The sequence below is a fragment of the Penicillium malachiteum genome, assembly GCF_028827825.1.
Source record: "Penicillium malachiteum strain IBT 17515 chromosome Unknown utg000001l:1.0-8184562.0:1.0-8186909.0, whole genome shotgun sequence".
In the NCBI taxonomy this organism is placed as follows: domain Eukaryota; kingdom Fungi; phylum Ascomycota; class Eurotiomycetes; order Eurotiales; family Aspergillaceae; genus Penicillium; species Penicillium malachiteum.
The window spans coordinates 1,684,562-1,704,192 of record NW_026643094.1 but is presented as its reverse complement, the minus strand read 5'-3'; the positions used below and the strand labels follow the sequence as shown (position 1 = coordinate 1,704,192).

The window sequence follows — 19,631 nt, the reverse complement described above, 5'->3', positions numbered from 1 at the left end:
GGGGCTCAAAATCATGGCTGTGCATACTAGTACAACATACCTTCTAGGCACCTTTTTTATATCCCGCCTTGATGGATTCAATCCATACTAATACGAGGACTAGTAGGTAGTAATATTACTACAGAGAATTCTCAAATAGGAGACGGAAAGTCTTTGATAAAATTGGCTTTGGACCCGAATCCTGCCATTCAAGTTGTAATTTCTTGTAGCCTATAGAGCCTAAACTTGGGATTACACGCCATCAAATGTGGCAGTGCTATTCAAGTTTAATGACCAAGTAGATCCATTTAATTAGAACTTCTATATCTGGTATATCTGGCCAAGTTAATATGAGTTAATCCGGTTAGACTTCGATCTGAAACACGCTAGCACGTGATGCCTAACCAAATGGTTGACACATGTTATGCTTCTATGCTTCTATGCTTCTTGACCTATACTATATCGTTAATTCAAAGGCTGAACGGGTTTCGATTACCCCTTGCCAATCATTGCTTTCCCTGATCATTCAGTGGTTTATATTAACAGGTATGAATCAACATGCCCTAACCGCACCCCCGAACCCGATTGCATTGCCGCATTGCGGACCCAGATGAAACCAGAATGGAGAGATGGAATATGAGAGAATGAAACCAAAGTGAAGAGGAGGAAAGAAATCTCCCGAGAAAGGAATCATATCAGATAATTTCTGCGATTTTACTGGTTGGGATCCGCAAATCTACACTACCTTGTTAATTTTCGCCAACATAAGCGCTGTGCCCGGGTTGCATTGATATCTGACACACAGCAGTTTCTGCTATATTTAGCATTTACCCTCGACTGCGGGACAGTCTGGAACAACCACTGTTCCGACTTCTTCCTCTCAAGCACTCTTTCTGCAATCTTATTGCGATCCTTCTTCTGGACTCCAATCACCGTGGGGTCCAACTCCTCTCGTGACTCGGCAGTCCCCCCCCCCCGCCTCAAACCCCCCCCCCCCAACCTTGAACCTCGAACCCTGTAACCCCCCTCCGATCTGCAAAAACCGGGGTTCCCTCGTGCGTCCATAATCGGGTGAGAGAGAACTAGTGGTGGACGGTGTGTGTGCATTGGATATCTAGCGTGCAACTCACCCCACAATACCAATACGGACCTTTCTGGGAATCGCAAGTGGGATCATCGTCCGCGCGCCACCCAATCGCAATGCAAAATTAGGATTCATGCAACGCGGCTAAATGAACCCTCCCCCATATCCCTTGCTGAGATTCTCGATTCCGTAACTTTCCCATCATCCACGCACCCAGCTTGGGGGATATCCCTATCTTCTTCATGATGGCCTCCTCAACCTCCCCGACCACTCTCTCCGCGGACAACCTGAGCGTCCTGCCCCCCCCATCCTGACGGATGGCACCGTGAAACCGTCGCCGAGTGCGAAGGAGCGACTATCCACATACTCCAATGTTTCCTTCGCGTCCCAAAATCGCTCGCGCCCAGGCTCCCACGTGTTCCCAATCTTCCATTCCAGTCTCCCGTATGCTTTGGTGCGAGACTTTGCCTACCCGCCGATCCATCATCTGCACTACGGTCCACCTCCCTTGCCCTCCGGCGGCTCTACACCTGCGAGCGAGTATCGTCGCCTATCCGATCCACCCACCTCCTGGGATACATCTCGCGGCCCCTGGGCGACCGGTCCTTGGAGCAACGAGAACAGCCATGGTCACGGTCCCGGTAGCGGCCAAGGTCAAGGTCAAGGTCAAGGCCACCAACAATTGCCTGCCATGTCATTCGGTGATGGACCTCCATACAGTGAAGATGAAGACCTACATAGCCCCGTAGTGACCACCTCACGCCAACGCAAGAAGTCTGTCGCGACCGATTTGAATGGGATGGTTCAAGAGCATATCGCGCAACCTGCGGATCGCGGCACATTTGTTGCTATGAACCCCGATGGCAGTGAGACATATTACGTCAATGGTGGTGATTCAATGGAGGATGGACCCGGTGGAGAATATGTCACATATCCCGCCAACGAAGGCCAATATCCACACTTCGATACGCAGCAAGGATATGCGCCCGATACCGGCTTCGAATCAGACGACGGTGAAGACCGATACGGTAACGATTATCAGTTTGCGGTCGGTTGTCCTGATGAGGAAATGCATGGAAAAGCCGTCGCACTCTTTGACTTTACTCGCGAACATGAGAACGAGTTGCCCCTTACCGAGGGTCAAGTGATCTATGTCTCCTACCGACACGGTCAAGGCTGGTTGGTTGCCGAAGATCCAAAGACGGGAGAAAACGGTCTTGTTCCAGAGGAGTTTGTGCGACTGCTTCGAGATATTGAGGGTGGATTGACCTCGTTGAACGGGGAGCCTATCATGCACTCGACAGAAAGCACCACAGCCATGGACACGACTGCCGAAGATCGCACTTCTACACCTACACAGAATGATTTAAAGGGTACAAATGGTGACACTCCGATGACAAACCCTATTGGGGGTTCGAATGAAACCAGCGAGACCACTGGTGGTGCTGGTACTCATTCTACATAGCATGGTCTCAAAAGATTGAGATCGGCTACACCTACATCTAGAAGCGGCTCTACTGAACCAGGGGCAGGAGTTGAACATCTGCTATGTCCGATTCACGTGATTCCAGTTTGATGGGTCATTACTCTGGTCTTTCAACCCCTACGGACAAATTCCCCTTTGTTATCCTATGGAGAGCCTCACACGCTCCATCAAACTGCAAGCCTAAATTTGGGTTATTGCAGCTCTTCAAAAGTGGGAAAAATCATAAATTTCTACCAGCCAGATTGATTCGTCGAATCCGGACACTTTTGGGACCAAATGCAAAGCACTGGAAGCCAGAGAGACTCTTCCCAGCTTCACAGCTGCTCAGCTCACATCCTTCCACAAATCGCCACGCCCCTTTCCTCCAATTGATGAATGAATTCCCCCCACTAACCTTTTACACTGATATCCCACATTACCCGAGTCTTGTTTCCACACCTGTACAACCCTGGGTTGACAACAGCTACGCCCAACACGAGAATGATGGAAAAGAATTAGTTACTTTTCACTTCTTGTTGGCTTCTTGTTTCTTCTATCTATTCCCTCTCCCTCCACATATGCTCTGAATTCTGTCACCCATTTCCTGTTCTAACCCCATCTCCATTTCTCGCACATGTATCTAGCTTTCTTCAGCGCAGGCGTTGTCCTAGCATTGATCAATTAGCATTAGCGTAATGCCTATTCAACTCTACAACTTTCTTTGTATTCAAGTAATGATGAATGTACCTAGTACATATTCCGTTTATTTCTGATGGCGCATCTATAGATTGTACTAGGCTAGGGGGGGGAACTTTTAGTATGGTCGTGAGGTAACGGTACATAGCCAGAGAGCAAATATGGGCACAATGAGAGGCTCATGAGAAATGGGATGGATATATGACAAAGATCATCTTACTAGCATTGGGAATAAGCATAAACTTTGTCCTCAAGGGAGAAAAAAAGAAGAGGGAAAAGAAAGGAGAATTTTCAGAACTGCTCTGCTAAAGCGGCTGGTATCCCAGACGCTCACAAACAAAAATGAGGTACATGAAAAGAACTGGGATCGAAAACAACAATGGGTGAATAGAAGAAGATAAAAAAAATCAAAAGAATAGCATGAGTCTGGGATTATGGAATGCCGGATCCTGTACTTGGTAGAAAGCTAGCGTGACGCAAATCAAGAAGCCTGAATGGCCAGATCGGAGACTTCAAATTTAACCGAGGAGGTCATCGAGAGCCGAGCCAGTAGACTGCTTTGGCTGAGATGGGGCAGAGTATGTTGAGGCCGCGCTGGAAGGAGCATTAGCACCCCAGATACCAGCGCTAGCCTTTTCTTTAGCCATGCTGGCAAGGTTGGGGCCCTTGTTTGCGTTGGCGTTGGACTTGTTGATGCCGGCGCTGGCACTGGCGGTGGACCAGAGTGAGCTGAAAGCATCCCCGGAAGCCTTAGCTGCGGGCTTGCTTGCCATGGTGGGAGCCTTGTTGGAGGAGATGGAAGAAGTAGCGCCGTGGGAGGGTAATTGTTGAGAGGGCTGGTTAGTATTGACTGAGGTAAAGTAGTTGGGGGTGGCCGCCTGGAAGCCTGAGGGCTTAGGGAGCTGTTGCTGCTGAATAGAGGCAGTCTGAGAGACGGGGGAGGCAAACGAGCTCGAGGTTGGGGTAGGAGTCGCCGAGGTGAAGCCCACTAGGCCGTTTATGTTGGCACCCTGGGAGGCTGAAACGGGCTGCGGTGCAGCAAATTGAGTGCTGGCGGTTGTGCTCGCAGTCGAGGCGGGGGCAGCGATAGAGAATTGGTTTGAAGCGGCCGGCGCTGGGGTTGCAGACTGGAAGTCATCGAAATCGTCATCGTCGCCGGTTGAGTCCAGCATGTTCAAGGCACTGCCAGCGGGCTGCTTGCCGGCGGCGGTTGAGGTCGTCACAGGCTCATCGTCACCAAAATCGAAGAGATCTGCGACAGGCGCAGGTGCCAGTTCTGCCTTCTTCGGTGGTGCCCGCTTGGTGGTAGTAGCAGCAGCGGTTTCTCGTCGTGGAGGGCTGACATCCGCCTCGTCATACTCATCATATTCATCAAATTGGTTGTTGTTTCTGCGGCCTGAGTCCTGGAATTCACTCGAGGCACCACCGAAACCTCCACCATCGCCGAAGACACCTCCACTATATCCGCCGTATCCCACGCTGTCACTGCCAAAACCACCATAGCGACCAGTGCCACTGGACGATGCACCAACATTCATGCCACCTTCGAAACCACTGAACTTGTTGCGGTTGGACCGGGCCTTTTTGCGCTCGGAACGAATTTGCTCCACATCGCCCAACAATTTCACTAATTCTGAGGATCGGTTCCGCACGTTGATACCCTGATCCTTGCCATTCATATCAATGTAGTGGAACTGCCGAAGCATCCGCAGCAAAGACATGTGAGATCTGGCATCATCAACCACTCTCTCCGATCCGTTCTTAACAAGGAATTCAAGCAGTTGGAGACTCTATATATCATAGAACAAGTCAAGTCAGTACAGTGCGCAAAAACAAAAAGCGAAAGCAGGAGCCTTGGTATACCTTGTAAATTTGTCGCCATTCCTCTGCAGCTTTATCGGTAAATCGCTTGTAAATCATAGGCATGATCTCATTGAGCAATTGGCTATAATGAAATATAAGAAAGTGATTCAAATGACAAGCTTTCATCAATTATCACTTACTAGCTGTGTGTCCCATTGGAAATCTCCTGCATCAACGTGGTTGAAGCACCCCAGGGTTCATTGTTTGTAGCTTCCCGGACCTAAGTCGTGTAAGTAATTCGGTATAAGGACAATGTGAAGAGGGTCGCAAATTCGCAGTATCGTTGAGCGTTATACAGGTTTTGCGCACGGGGGCCATTAGGCAGACGGACCTTCGACTCCATTTCGGTATAGTTCATAACAGCTATAACGAGGCGGTCAGCTCAGGGTTTCTCGGGATTGCACAACAAAGGGGAGTTTGGGTAAATGGCAATATGATCGGATCAGAATAGTTGGGCATACCATTTTGCACCTTGCGAACACCGGCCTTGAGATCATACAACGTCAGGTTGCTGACCTGATCTTTGAGGTTTGAGAAGTCCATGGTGAGGGAGGGGTCGCCAACAAGCGAAACTGAGATGCAAGTAAGAACAAAGATGTAAAGCAGCCAGATAAAGGCCAGATAGCTCAAAGCAGAACAGAAAAAGAAGCGATCCAAGCCCACCAGGATTGGGATTCAACGAGGGAGAGATGTTGGAGGGGATGAATCGGTTTCCACCTGGCCGATTACACGCGCCACGTCACGTGGAGCCCCTGACCCTCAGCGACGTAATTGGCTCAGCGAGGTTCTTATAGATGGACATAAAGATCACACATAGATGATTATATTCTATGCATTAGAACGTCAAAAGATATTATTTGAAGTCTAGTTATTCAATAACTAAGATGATATGTGTACAATCATTGAAAGCCAAACAAGAAAGAACACTAGATTGACAGATCTCAAGGGCTTCGGGAAGCTGTGGAGGGTTCAAAGTGGATACTGGAGTTATACTTGTAGACTGTAGTAGGCTACTAGTACTAGCTCCGGCGAAGGCCTGGAATCCATGGGGCATTATATAGTACCTAGTAGTTATATTGAGATAGTTAGGCAGCCATGTAATGGATTCAGGATTTTATTTCCTCGTCAAATTCCAGCTATATATGAATCGATGCTTTTATTAAATGGAAAGGTGCTAAAAGTGAACTACAATAAGGAAAATTCCAACATTGAAACTACTATCTGGTTCCAAGGTTGAAACCTTCAAGTTGGAACATTTGAAGTCATGCCCAGGTGCATGTGGGCTTACATGTCCAGGAAGCAATCAACTCAGCTGACCTTAATTTCCAAGGTTGCTGGTCTTACACAATTATTCATTTGAATATGTGAGATTCTGAATTTTTCCCAGATTCTTTGCCTCCAGGGCTCTTTTGGTTTAGCGCCCCGATACGCCGTTCTGTAAGCTCCCAGTGCCGCCTTTTGTCGCCCACCGGGGCCGGTAAGCCCTCCAAGTTTAGGCTTAACCTATTATGCCATCCCACACACCCAAAATGGCTTAAAAATTACTGAAGATTTTCCAATTGTTAGAGAAGGTGTTCAAATCAACCATCCAAATAATTTCTAGAAAAAGTTAAAAGTCACACTGCAAAACACCAGGGAGACTCGCCAATGACATATCAGCTTTGCCCTTGAAGAACTATGTACAATTTTACATATCATCCACCTTCTCAATCGAGTATACTTCCAACTCGGCAATCATAGTATGGGCAGGCACTGTCACACAGATCGGGAACCCACCGTAGTCCGGATCCTCATTCGGCATCATAGCAAAGATCCCACTCCGCGTCTCATCTCCATTCAATACTCGCAGCGTGCGTAGCTCCCCCGTCTCTTTGTTCACCACCTTCTTCTCCCGGAAACTCAAGAAGCCAGTGAAACTCGACGTTGGCGACAGTGCCTTCGCCCGCACTTGGAACCCCCACCCAATTAATAGGAATCGAGGCCCACCCAGATGGATCACCATGCCAGCACCAGGTCCTGGCTTTCCAAACACAAAGCATCGCTCGATGGTGATCTCATAGCCACCCCAGGATTTGACCACCGGCTTGGAGGTATCAACGTTATCCCCATCTCCTGACAACTCATCAAAGTGAAACCCAACGGAGGCATCGGGACGAGTTTGTGCCTCGAGCACCAGCGGAGCCACAGACTGCAACAGGCCGTAATGTTTGGTGAATGGATTTGTAGCGGGCACCTGCGTATCAATACCAAAGGGGGAGACCCCAATAGCTTGATACGATCCATAAGCCACCCAGATGCGTCTTGCACCGTACTCATCGCGTCGCTGCTCGGGGATGAACAGCGACTGGTTCCGGTGGCGGTATTTGCGACAGGAACTGCTGTAATCATTTAGGTAGACATCTGGCGCGATGAAATCCAGCGATGGCGCAAACTGCTGCCAAATATCGAGGACATTGCTGGTGCCTCCTCCCGACGGGTAATCGCCTGGATTGCCGCCTCCGCCGACTACGACGGGGAAGTCGTTGTCACCGTCCTCGTCGACGTAGTTTTGCCAGACATTTGTATAGAGTGGGAGAGGGTACTCTTTTTTTACCGGCTGCGGCGACATGGTTGATGTATTTCGCATAGTGATATGCCATAAACAGCTCGTCTGTGTGTGGGTCTTCACCGAAGACTTGCGTCCATCTTCCGGATAGATTTGTTTGGGTGTTGAGATAGGTCAACTTCAAGTTTGCTTTTAGGTCAGGGTGGAGGTGGTCCCAATCTTGGACGAGGAATTGCAGGAGATCTGTCGGGACTGACTCGCTGAAGCGCTTCTCTGCTGCGGCAGACCTGTCTCGAGAATCGCCTAAAAGACCCGTCTCATTCTCGACCTGCACCATGAGTACAGTGGAGTGTGCACCATCTACTTCTTTCAGGTGACTTAGAAGACGTGCAAAGGCCTTTGCATCTGCCTTGACGCCTTCTTCGTAGAAGATCGACAGGACGTCACCGGTCTTTAGCTCGCCATCGGCTTGTCGCAGCTTTGCTCGCGGAAATCTTCGGGTGTCGGTCTTGACCCATGACGGGACATATGTGGAGATACCGTTCTTGAATGATCCAAACCATAGCAGTACCAGATGCAAGCCATGCTTCCTTGCGCCCAGAATGACCTTGTCCAGCTCAGCGAAATGAAACTGATCCTCAACAGGCTCTAGATCTTCCCAGGTGACACACCCGAGCACGGTATTAATATTTGTGTCGACGAGCTTCTGCCAAACAGGTTCCATAAACTCAGCCGAGGTCATAGAAGAGTTCTGCAGCTCACCAGCAAGGGCGAGAAATGGCTTGCCATGAACGATAAGCTGGGTGGCAGACCCTGTCTGCCGGAGATGAGGAATGGAGGGAGACAATGTCATGATTGCAGCAATGAATGATTCTCCTTTCGAAGATAAAAAATGTTTCTGAATGGATCTGTTCTTTGCTACAGACAATATCCCTCTTTTTATACCTGCTCATCCGAGTCATCCCCCTCTATATACCCCTCATCGCAAACCCCACCATTGCCAGTGCGACAAGTTGTGGAACCACCCGTAAGATAATATTGGTATGTCAAGAATGGACTCCATACCAAGACCATCATGAATCGGGCCTAATGGATGCTTGATTGGCCGATATCCCGCTCAGAAAAAAACCCCAGAAAAGATGGTTTTCGCGGGTTGCGGGAATGAACCCTTCCCGTTGGCCGATATCCCGCATCATTTTATGGGGCGTTTCTCCGCAGACGCGTTGCCAAATTTGGAAGAAAACCGGGGTACGGGAAACCTACATGCCTGGGAAATTGCAAGCCGGGGAGATGATGGGGAGACGTATGCCTTGTTGATGGCTCAAGTGCTTAAATAGAGGCTTGCTGGCCGACATGGTCTGTCTTTTGGTTAATTCATTCTGCGTGACTGAAAGGCAGAGGAATAATACAACACAATTACATTGAGCTCCCGAGGTCAGGCTGTCAACATGAATGACTCGGACAAAGACTCAAACAAAGAAGATGTCAAAAAAGGTCAAGGAACGGTTGCTCATTCAGAGTTTACTGCATTAAGGAACAATTCTTCTGTGGAATTCCCTGAGGTGATTTGGTGGAAACACCCTGGGCTGCGGAAATTGTATATTATGATGCCGCTTTTGTTCCTAGGTATTTGATTCATGACATCCTACTATATCAGACCTCGGGATGAGAGCTTGAGGTGACTAATTCTCAGATACATCCAGGATCCTCGACAAACGGATATGATGGCTCCCTATTGAATGGATTGCAGACCATGACTCCATGGGAAGATTGTAAGAGTATCCACATGCAACAGTGAGACATGAGGTACTTTAAGGCTGACTGAATAGATTTCAACAACCCCAGTGGCTCGAAATTAGGTCTTTTCACCGCAATCCAGAATATCGGCGGGTTCTGCTCGTTGTTCTTCGGTAACTACTTCATCCTTCAACTTCTGCCTATGATCCCAACTGAGATCTAAAACACAGCTTCATACATGGCCGATATATTTGGACGGAAAAGAGGAGTGGCCATCGGACTAGTGATCCTCTTCGTCGGAACCTTGATTCAAGTTGTTCCATCCGTCAACTCCAATATGTTCCTCGCAGGGAGGTTCCTTGTCGGCCTGGGGTAAGCTTGAGGTTCCTTTCTCGTGTAGAGCAGATAAATTATTGACTTTCTCAGATCCAACATAAGTCAGGCATCTGCCCCACTACTCATCACCGAACTTGCTCATCCTCAACACCGCGGAAAGTTAACAACAATGTACAATACACTATGGTATGTGGGAGCGATTGTTGCGGCCTGGACTGTCTTTGGTACTATCAAGTATACATCGGAGGCGGCATGGCGGATACCCGTGGCCATGCAAGCGGCCATGCCGGCCATTCAGTTCATCGGTATATGGTTTGTTCCTGAAAGCCCCCGTTGGCTCTGTGCAAAGGACCGCCCTGATGAGGCATTTGATGTCCTAGTCAAAGTAAGATCCTGGACCTTGGCGAGAGTGAACCAGTCTCTGACAACTGCAGTATCATGCAAGTGGAGACAGACATGACCCATTCTGCGCATTTGAGTTTCAAGAGATCCAGGAGACCATCCGCAGGGAAAAGGAAAATTCAAACGACGGATGGATGGTCCTAGTTCAAACACCTGGTAATCGCAAACGGCTAGTACTCATTCTACTCACTGCATTTTTCTCGCAGTGTTCAGGTAATGGATTGGTGTCGTATTATATTCACGACATTCTAGAATCGGTTGGAATCGAGTCCTCATATAACCAGTCAATGATCAATGGTGCTCTCACAATATGGTGTTTTCTGGTCGCACTCGGCACCTCTGCTTTCCTCGTGGATGTTCTCGGCAGACGAATGTTGTTCATGATCGCTGGACTTGGAATGTTAATAAGCTTCAGCATATGGACTGGGTATGATATCCTCCTACTGGATGGTGGAAATGAAATACGGCTAAATCAAATACAGATGCTCAGCTGTATACGAGAAGACCGGTAATAAGAGTGCTGGAAGCACGGTCATTGCAATGATCTTCCTCTTTTATGGGGCAGCCGGGTTTGCCTGGCCTGGTCTGACGATCGCCTATACTGCTGAGATCCTCCCATTCAATATCCGAGCCAAAGGCCTCACAGTCGCCATGGCTGTTACAGCTGCATCGTCGGTGTTCAACCAATATGTCAATCCAATAGGTCTGGATTCATTACAGTGGCGGTTCTATTTTGTCTATATTGCCATCTTAGTGATTGAGTGTTTATGCATTTGGCTCTTCTTCGTGGAAACAAAAGGCCCGACTTTGGAGGAAATTGCAGAACTGTTTGATGGGGAGGATGTCAATGTGGCTGGAGATGGTTTGACGATGCGACCGGAAGCAAAATCCGTGGATCCATGAAGAGCTTGAGATCAAAGTGGAATTTTCTTGCATTACGGCCGAAGTATTGACAGAGCATCACTAACGAACTTTCCACGCTCTTCCAGATCAAGTGTGACTGGTTGTTCAATATCATCACCCATGGGTAAAGCATGCTGCAAGAGGAACTTGACGATCCATCTGTCTACTGTGTATGTCGTATCCATAGATCGCATACAGGCTTTCTGAAATGTAAACAAGCGCTCCATCTGTTCTTTCGTTAGCCACATGCATTGAATTCAAAATATTTTCCAAGCTGCATCTTCTCACCATTAAATCAACACCAGGCCAATATTGTTTCAATTGGAGAAGAGTCTGAAAATTGGAGAAAAGTCTCTCTTTTGCTTCAAGTATTTCAGACTGGTTTCCAAACAAGAGGGTATGGAGCAATGCAGATGATGACACAACTGTCATGTGTGCAACAATTAGATAGACCGCTTCACAGTCTGGGGTCTCTTGAGAAACTCGCAGTAGATCACTGAAGGATGTCGCATGATATTTGCAACGGGCGACAAATATCGCTCGGTTGACAGTCTCGGCGGAAGTCTGGTCAAAATATGGGAAATATAGTAGAGTGGCATAATGGTGGTATCCCAAATGAAGGGCCACGAACGCTCGCCCAAGGCCCATCTCAGCCTGTTGTCTCAAGTTATCTGGAGTGAATTGTAAACTTTGTGGCAGTTCGTGAACAAACTGTTCAAACCTTTGCGCTAGGTCTTGAGTTATCATTTCTGCCTGTGCTTCCTCCAACAGTCTATTCGCTAATTTTTGATGAAGATTTTGGATATGGCCGAAGATTCGAGCAAGAACCACCATATGTCCCCAGAGACCAGGTCCAGAACGAGAAACACTTGTGACCCTTTGTCCCGGTTTTAAAGACCAGAATTCAATTTCCGTCATTGGCAAGCGATGCTGATCATCATTGAACTGTCTGGGTAAGTCGAGTCCTGCCGATGACCACTGATCAATCATATACAAGGACCACCAAGTTCTTATTTTGATCTCTTGGGTGATGCTGTCGTCTGTTGTATTTGATTCGGGCAAATGGAGGATATGCGCCATTCGAAAGGCAATACCTAATATTTACCTATGCAATTAGTCTCTGGCCTGCAACGATGACCAGTCAACTCACCAAAGAAAATACCCTCCGTTTCAGATTGAGCTTCTGCGCCGCACAGATTAGCAACCAAAATACTCGCGTGTATGTTATCCAAGCATGGAACATCGATGGTCATCTTCAGAAGGTATTTGGCTTTTAAGAATAATATACCAGCCATCTGACGGACCGCTTCCTCATCAGAGAACCTTCCAAACATTATCCCAGTCAGCACTAGCTTTCAGAATTGTTAGGTCTTTTATCTCTAAGCGGCTTACCTGGCGGCAAGTGCCAGAATCCCATAGAGCACCGGCGATGGAACCGACCCATTGCTCGCTCGCTCTTTTAGTAGAGCCGGATGAAACAATGTGTGCGGTTTGTCATGAATGCAACTCAAGTAAAGATCCACCAGTCGATCGCGAACGTCATCTGTCAGGCCTGGAACTTCCAGAGAACTGCCCTCACTGCAATTTCCAGTGGTAGGCAAGAGATACCTTTGTGTTTTCTGTTTTGGTTCTGTGAGAGAGCATGGTTTATTCTGCCTCAGGCACTGTTGACAGGGCTTCCCCGCTTGCTCTGCCGTACATCTGCGCTTGCCAATTCGACATTGTCGACAGGACTTGGAGACTTTCATCGGTTGAGAAAGACCTATCAGAGAAATTGAGATAATAGTTATTATGAGTCAAATTCAAATCCAGTCCTAGCCAAGTTGACATCATTTATAAGCTAACATTTGAGAACGAGCGTCAACTACCAACAGCCCTGGAGGCGGGATGGTGATGACTAACGACGCTAGATGGGTGCACAAAATAGTGATGGGTGAACTATATCAAACTCAATCATGTTAGGTAGACGCTTTGAAATTCATTGGTATTATTGTATGTTGACATAAGATAGACGTTTAGTAATTAAGACAAATTGGCGCCGGAAAACACCTTTAAGGCGTATGCTTGGTTCTCTAGGGCGTCTGGGATTTTTGCTCTTCGGGGGAACCCTACTACATACTAGAGGGTGCCATAGAGGGTGTCTTATTATAAGACAATGGTTTTCCATCGCGGGTCTCCTCCAGGGTATATTCGGTGGTCACATGGATGGCGAGCCTGTTTGATATCGGGCCCTCTTCATCATCTGAAAGAATTGGTCTGTCACTTTCCTCGGATGTACGCGCTGGAATGGTATTCAGTTCCATGGCCTTCGCGTTGTGGTTTCCACTGCGCTCAGCAAAGCTAAGGCCTGGTGTCTTGTCTCCCCGGAGGCAAACTTATTATAGCCTTCCGTGCCATAAGTGTTCTTTGATCGACTGTAGCTCGTGAAGCCAAGCCAGCCCACTCCACGGAATAGTGGTTTGATTCCAGGGAGAGAGGCAACAATGGCAGCAACGAAGCACTCGCGGTCAGCCCAGTGGAGTGCAGTTGGAAGTTGACTAATATCGCCGAGGGAATAGTAGCATCGGAGAATCGTACAGATCATAATGAATATACCGGACATAAACATTACTCCTAGGATAATCTTGCGTTCGAAGGCAACTTGAAGTTTGTTGAGCATGAGGAAGGGGATAATCATGATCATGAGATCGGATCTATGAGTAATGACGTAGGTTAGCTTTCTGTTTCACGATGAAAAAAAAGAAGGAAGGCTCGTACATCACGTTGAGAACAGCGATGACTACATAAAGTGGTTGACGGAGAGTGCAGTTGTCTACATCATCTTGTTAGTTTTCATAAATTATAGTTCACTTCCAAGAACAAACTCGCCTCCTGCGTAAGGCTTGATCTGCCAATTCCTGGGAATTGGTGTGCATATGCAGATATGTGTCAATAGACATGCTAGCCAGCTGAGTATACAAAATATCACAGCTCCCAGAACCAGCCTTTGAGTTCGTGTCCCTTGTCTGTCATCGGATTGTTTGTTAGTAATGAAGACTGATGATAAACCAAGTTTACCACATACGTGAGTTTCCAGTAGAGGCAAAGGAAGACACCCTTGAGACACCAGAGATAGCTCATATACCAAATCCAATTCATAAAGGCCAACTTTGAGCCGAGGATCATATCAGGCATCTCGCTATCGGTGACTTCCATGGCGGTAACTTTAGTAAGGCCGATATTGCTGCCATAAATCTCTATTAAGAGTCAGCAATCGTTCACTCCAAGGAATTGCGATTAGAGTAACACACCCAAATAATAAATGATAACTGTTTGCATGGTCCAAAATGCCTGTTATCGGATGTCAGCAGCACTCAACTTAATTTGGAAGCAGAAAACAAACCATGCCAGCAGCTGCGAAAGCATCATCCAAACGCAGGCCTTGAATTCCTCCGAAATTTAAACGAGCAAACATTCGCAACACTAAAAAAGATATACCAATGCCATATTCGACAAATGTTTCCGTCACTAATGAGTTTGTCATGATGCCAAAGTGTCAGAGGCACAGTCCTCTTAACTCATGGAGTGCACGGTGATGTAAATCTGAGGGGTGGGTTTGGTATAAGAATGAGATCAAAAGAGTCGATTCAACAACTAAAATTGGGTCTCTCCATCAGTTCCCCTCGATCTCCTGAGCTAAAGAAAAATCGAAAAAGGGGACTCTATTATTGTCGCCTAGCAATCCTGTACCAACCTCTCGGGGCGGAACGAGGTTAGTGGGGTCATGTCAATTGTTTTAACGGTTTGATGATCTTCAAAATGTTCCTACAAAGAGACAGAGGCGTATGAAATCTGTATGTATTGAGTACTGAGTACAGAATCAATCTCATTGCTTATGTTCTGTTTAGATTGCGCGTACTCTGTACTCTCGAGTCACGATTTATGCATAATTCAAGTTTTCGCCGTTAGATTCTAGACTATTTCCAGATACCCAGTGGCGTGTTTCGGTTATGGGCGATCATTATTTTACCTAGGTTGTACTGTTGGGGCTAGGGAAGCTTAGTAGTTATCAGTTAAATGCTCTACCTACTAGAGCTCCATACATGCAGGGTACTAGTATGTTTAAGTGGTTATCAAGCAAAACTTGACCCTGGCTGATTTGGGCTGAATTGTGCATGATCCTATTCTAATAAACATGCCTAGTCAAATTTTGCATTCTTCGCCACAAATTTGGGGGTTTTTGAAGCTTGGTGGGTCTTTAGTTGCAGACGAAGTGACTACCATCGAGCTAAACACGAGCTAAAAACGAGCGAAGGATCTTCTCCACAAAGCGGCTCACTTTGATTCCCACCTTGATTCCTTCGGGAAGTTAGGATTTTCTGGTTCGTGAAGATGTATTGGTCCCATCTAATATGGAGTATGTATGCGGAGTAGTGTCCCAACTTCGGGGAATCGGGACACCAGTCTGAGCGGGACCAAGAGTTCGTTTAAGAACGGATCTTTATCCAAGCTGAGACTAGTTCATTATTAATTGTTCTCCCCCTGTTTCCACACTCTTCACTTTTGTTTCCTAACTTAAACCATGCAGTTCCGAATTGGTGGTAATCTATAAGTCAAGACTGCGGCTGGCGTTCCGGGACATGGTAAAGATCTGCAATACTGTGGGGCAATTATCATGCTTAGCACCACTGAGTACGTATGTTTCATGGGCCATGGAAATCTCTTCAATTCCGACAAATGTCAACTTGAAACTTAAATACATGTAAGAGTACTACGTGCTCCGCAATCAGTATAGTCATTACTAGCACATACTGCAGAACCCTAGTCCTGAACTGCATACTAGTACTCCGTGCTCGGTACAATCATGCAATAGTCTATTTAATCTGATATATGAGACCAAAGAATTCACATAGACAATTTCACTTCACATACGGAGCATTACTGGCTCTAATCTTTAATCGATAAATTTCCATCATGGCCATGAAAGTTGCTTTAATTACCGGAGGAGGTAGGTCTGAAACTGAACAGTATGAGCATTTGTTCTTCTAAGGTTACTAATTGTTTCAATGAAAAGCGAGTGGAATGGGCCTTGCTGTTACCCAGGAACTATCATCTCGTGGCGACTGGACTGTTAACATTCTCGATATCAATGAGACTCGCGGGGCCGAAGTAGCCCAAGAGCTGCCTCGAGTGATATTTCACAAAGCCGATGTGACGAAATATGGCGATCTATGTGAAGCATTTCAGAAATCTTTCATTGAGGGTGGTAAATCCATTGATTTTGTGTTTGCCAACGCTGGAGTGATTGAACGGACCAACTTCTATGCCCCGCATCCTGTCTCCGAAGATGCTATACCACCACCAGAGCCAGACCTTCTCCCAGTCGATGCAGACCTGAAAGGGGTCGTATTGACTGCCTGGTTAGCACAGCACTACTTCCGTTTGTCTCCTCACAAGGGAAATGGCGCAAACATAGTGATGACTGCAAGCTGTGGTGGACTATACCCATCATTTTACTCTCCTCTTTACTCGGCAGCTAAATGTACAGTTACTCACCAATATGAAACTCAATTCAAAGTACTACGCTGACCTCGAGACACCATACAGTTGGAGTTGTTGGATTTATGCGATCAATAGCCAATTCATTCCGGTCTGAGGGAATGCGTGTCAATGCCATTTGTCCTGGTATTGTACGCACTAACCTTGTCGACCAGAAAGGATGGGACAGCTTCCCCCAGCACCGTTTTATCGAAGCAGATAGAATAGCCCAAATTGTTCTCCAGCTTGTCGACGGTGGCAAACCAGCGGGTGAGGGCCTGACTGATAACCAGGGCAAATTCCTCGCGACTTCTAAGCTCTATGGTCTCGCGGTAGAGATCTCGGATACAGGTATTTACTTCAGAGACCACCATGAGTTTTGCGATGAGGGAATGCGGGAAGTCATGGGTGCTACGGTCATTGCTAATCAGGTTGATGGTGTGCTGAATGCCAATTAGAGATTATTAAACACACACAACTTGAAGATTGAAGACGCAAATGGGAACATTGAAGATCACTTGGGCATGAATACGAATACGGACTCCATACAACCTTGGAATTACTGAGTGACAGACTTGAGTATCAAAGAGAACTCCACCCTGTACTAGACCTCGGATAGTATGGCGTATAGAAGCCACACAATTGCAGGTCATGGTATAAGTTGATTTACTATTCATTCATAATTGGTCTCAATGTCAATCCCCCCTTACGACACCCGAAAAATACCAATTCTCGTGAAGTGGAAAAAAGAAAATCATTGACAAATGATCCACATAGTGGAGTCATTGTGTGTAGGTTTGGGCCGACGGACCGTATCCGAACCAGTTGTCACCTGAACATTTGAACATTCTCTTATTTTATCACTTCCATCTTTTCCTGTGACTTTCACCGGGGAGTTAACGTAAGAGAATCCGACTACGCTATGCAGGGCTAGGAAGGATCTGCGCTTATTCCAAGTCCCGATATGCAGGATTGGCTTTACTTAGTCTTCCTTCAGGGGGGCAAAATAATGGAGACAAGGCTGATGCGTCCTTGTTCCCGCGTTCAAGAAACTTCGGTTATGCATGACGGTCATTGTTCTCCACAGCCACGGAATTCTGATCCACTTTGCTTGTGCGAGGAGGCTATGGAGTACGGAATGCTTCGATTTCTCTGGAGCCATGTTTCGTACTCCATATGCTATACTTTTATCCATTCGCTGAGCTTGATTGGCAGTTCGGACATAGCATGTGGATCAACAGACACATGGCCCAAGGTCTTTCTTCGAAACTCGTTGAATCGAGCGGCAAGTGGGAAGTCGCAAGGACCAAGAACAAGGCATCCACTGGCCCAAGCGTCCTTTCTACCAAATCACTGTAAATATCCAGGCCCATGTGCTTTAACAGAAAATACTTGAATGTGTGGGCAGACTTGAAAGTGGCTCTCTATTCTTTGTGGGCTACTCCATAGTTCGCCTCGTGGACTAGCATCCGCTTACCAAATCTGCCATGCATGCATAGGTGGATTCCAAAGATCAAGGAATTGCCTCAGGAAGGTTCGACTTCTCGCCATGCATCATCTCAAACAATGGCTCCCACACAGTGATTGCTCGCTTAGTGACATGGCCATTGCCCATCTCAGGCATAGGATAGTATATCAGCTTCTCAGCAGAGCATTCAAGAAGCTCGCCCGCCATACCGGTCGTGTCCTCCAAGAAAGTATCATAAGCGTTAAGGATTGTCTGAACGGGTGTGAGACTGTAAAGGAATCACAATTAGAACTCAAGCTTCAGAACGTGGTTCTCCATCACTCTCCACTGATATCTTCTCTATCTCCACTTACCATTCAAGTGTCACAGCTTGGATCATCTCTTTCGGCACAATGGGTGTATCCACAATCCCAGGTAACACAACGTTGAGGAAAATATTTTCCTTCTGCTTTAGCAACGGAGCAGCCCCACGGACGAACTGGTTCACAGCAGACTTGGTTCCACAGTATATCGGATAAGACTTGTGTGGGAACACACCTCCAATGCTACCTGTAATGATCACTCGGCCACCGGGTTGAGGATTGTATCGCATGAAGTGTGTAGCAAGTTGAGTGCAGTACACTACACCCTTATAGTTAATATCCACGACAGAGGTATCGGGCGCAGGAGGAACGTCGTCAATGGGTTGATTCTTTGAGCCATAGATATAGACAGAGGTCATGTCGACGATCCCGGCGTTGACGCACACAGCATCAATGCGTCCCCATAGCTTATGCACTTTCTTAAAGACCTCGGCGGTCTCTTCATAGTTTGACATATCGGCGGGGAAGAAGACGGCCTTTGGGAGACTTTTCAAGAGTTGCTCTCCAGCTTCCTTGCGTCGACCTATGCATGCCACTTTCAATCCTTTTGCGTATAGATGTTTCGCTATATCGACTCCCATGCCAGACTGTCAATTTCTGAGTTAGTGAGTGGTCCAGTGGGTCTCAACGTTGACTCTACTGACAGTGGCTCCAATTCAGGATAGCAACACGTTCCTCTGCGTATGAACCCATTTTGAGAGTCCGTGCTGTTTCAGTGTCAATAATTGAAAAAATGGAAATTTCGTGAACGGATAGACAGAGAAAAGAGAGCAAAATATTGAAACTAGCAAAATGATTGACTTGACATACGTAAGTGCTAAACTGACAAACCAACTCAAATTCTGACAATCTGAAGTGGAGTCATAGCTTTCATCGAATTAATCCCAGTCAAGAAGGACACTTCGGACTATGAATCCTTGTGAAGATCATTCCTCCTTTCGATCATTTTGATGTCTCCAAAGGTCATGGTTGGCCAACAGTGATCAGCCAACACACGGCTCATAATGGTTACCCACTCAAAGACTAGCCAACTAGTGTACTCGTAGGATGGTGGAGCAGATGCTAGTGTAAGAAAAAGTCACAAACTTGAATCATTGTTCTTACTGTATTCTAGCTAATCAGGGGGGGTCTTTTAGTATTGTTTGATTCGAGGAGCACAACGGTTTAAATGCACCCCGTAAAAATTAGCTTCATGCAGGTAGAAGCTGCAGCTACATTAAGTGCCGATTTAAAGCCCCTCCCATCCTTTTTTAATTTTTTTTCTTCTTACAATC

General features: G+C 46.9%; 8 protein-coding genes across 8 annotated transcripts; 3 read left to right on the top strand and 5 right to left on the bottom strand.

Moving 5' to 3' along the window:
• Nucleotides 1–1,308: 1,308 nt before the first annotated feature.
• Nucleotides 1,309–2,528, top strand: N7483_000641 (adaptor protein NBP2; the record flags this gene model as incomplete). Its single annotated transcript, XM_057084079.1, has 2 exons — nucleotides 1,309–1,356; nucleotides 1,416–2,528. The coding sequence occupies 2 exons, from the start codon at nucleotides 1,309–1,311 to the stop codon at nucleotides 2,526–2,528; spliced, it is 1,161 nt and encodes a 386-aa protein (XP_056950228.1).
• A 1,214-nt stretch (nucleotides 2,529–3,742) lies between these two features.
• Nucleotides 3,743–5,630, bottom strand: N7483_000640 (ENTH domain-containing protein; the record flags this gene model as incomplete). The annotated part of the gene is made up of 5 exons (XM_057084078.1): nucleotides 3,743–5,014; nucleotides 5,088–5,169; nucleotides 5,228–5,307; nucleotides 5,419–5,450; nucleotides 5,549–5,630. 5 exons carry the CDS (start codon nucleotides 5,628–5,630, stop codon nucleotides 3,743–3,745), a joined length of 1,548 nt encoding a protein of 515 aa, XP_056950227.1.
• A 1,144-nt stretch (nucleotides 5,631–6,774) lies between these two features.
• Nucleotides 6,775–8,485, bottom strand: N7483_000639 (putative beta-galactosidase; the record flags this gene model as incomplete). The annotated part of the gene is made up of 2 exons (XM_057084077.1): nucleotides 6,775–7,592; nucleotides 7,681–8,485. 2 exons carry the CDS (start codon nucleotides 8,483–8,485, stop codon nucleotides 6,775–6,777), a joined length of 1,623 nt encoding a protein of 540 aa, XP_056950226.1.
• Nucleotides 8,486–9,080: 595 nt separating this feature from the next.
• Nucleotides 9,081–11,010, top strand: N7483_000638 (sugar porter family MFS transporter; the record flags this gene model as incomplete). Its single annotated transcript, XM_057084076.1, has 7 exons — nucleotides 9,081–9,258; nucleotides 9,336–9,404; nucleotides 9,462–9,542; nucleotides 9,600–9,741; nucleotides 9,796–10,090; nucleotides 10,140–10,534; nucleotides 10,590–11,010. 7 exons carry the CDS (start codon nucleotides 9,081–9,083, stop codon nucleotides 11,008–11,010), a joined length of 1,581 nt encoding a protein of 526 aa, XP_056950225.1.
• Nucleotides 11,011–11,042: 32 nt separating this feature from the next.
• Nucleotides 11,043–12,344, bottom strand: N7483_000637 (putative C6 transcription factor; the record flags this gene model as incomplete). Its single annotated transcript, XM_057084075.1, has 3 exons — nucleotides 11,043–11,213; nucleotides 11,299–12,104; nucleotides 12,161–12,344. 3 exons carry the CDS (start codon nucleotides 12,342–12,344, stop codon nucleotides 11,043–11,045), a joined length of 1,161 nt encoding a protein of 386 aa, XP_056950224.1.
• A 959-nt stretch (nucleotides 12,345–13,303) lies between these two features.
• N7483_000636 (uncharacterized protein) lies at nucleotides 13,304–14,533 on the bottom strand (the record flags this gene model as incomplete). The annotated part of the gene is made up of 6 exons (XM_057084074.1): nucleotides 13,304–13,703; nucleotides 13,768–13,822; nucleotides 13,871–14,015; nucleotides 14,068–14,246; nucleotides 14,320–14,340; nucleotides 14,389–14,533. 6 exons carry the CDS (start codon nucleotides 14,531–14,533, stop codon nucleotides 13,304–13,306), a joined length of 945 nt encoding a protein of 314 aa, XP_056950223.1.
• Nucleotides 14,534–15,963: 1,430 nt separating this feature from the next.
• N7483_000635 (uncharacterized protein) lies at nucleotides 15,964–16,985 on the top strand (the record flags this gene model as incomplete). Its single annotated transcript, XM_057084073.1, has 3 exons — nucleotides 15,964–15,997; nucleotides 16,064–16,531; nucleotides 16,597–16,985. 3 exons carry the CDS (start codon nucleotides 15,964–15,966, stop codon nucleotides 16,983–16,985), a joined length of 891 nt encoding a protein of 296 aa, XP_056950222.1.
• A 1,055-nt stretch (nucleotides 16,986–18,040) lies between these two features.
• On the bottom strand, nucleotides 18,041–19,050 carry N7483_000634 (uncharacterized protein; the record flags this gene model as incomplete). The annotated part of the gene is made up of 3 exons (XM_057084072.1): nucleotides 18,041–18,263; nucleotides 18,349–18,922; nucleotides 19,002–19,050. The coding sequence occupies 3 exons, from the start codon at nucleotides 19,048–19,050 to the stop codon at nucleotides 18,041–18,043; spliced, it is 846 nt and encodes a 281-aa protein (XP_056950221.1).
• Nucleotides 19,051–19,631: the final 581 nt, after the last annotated feature.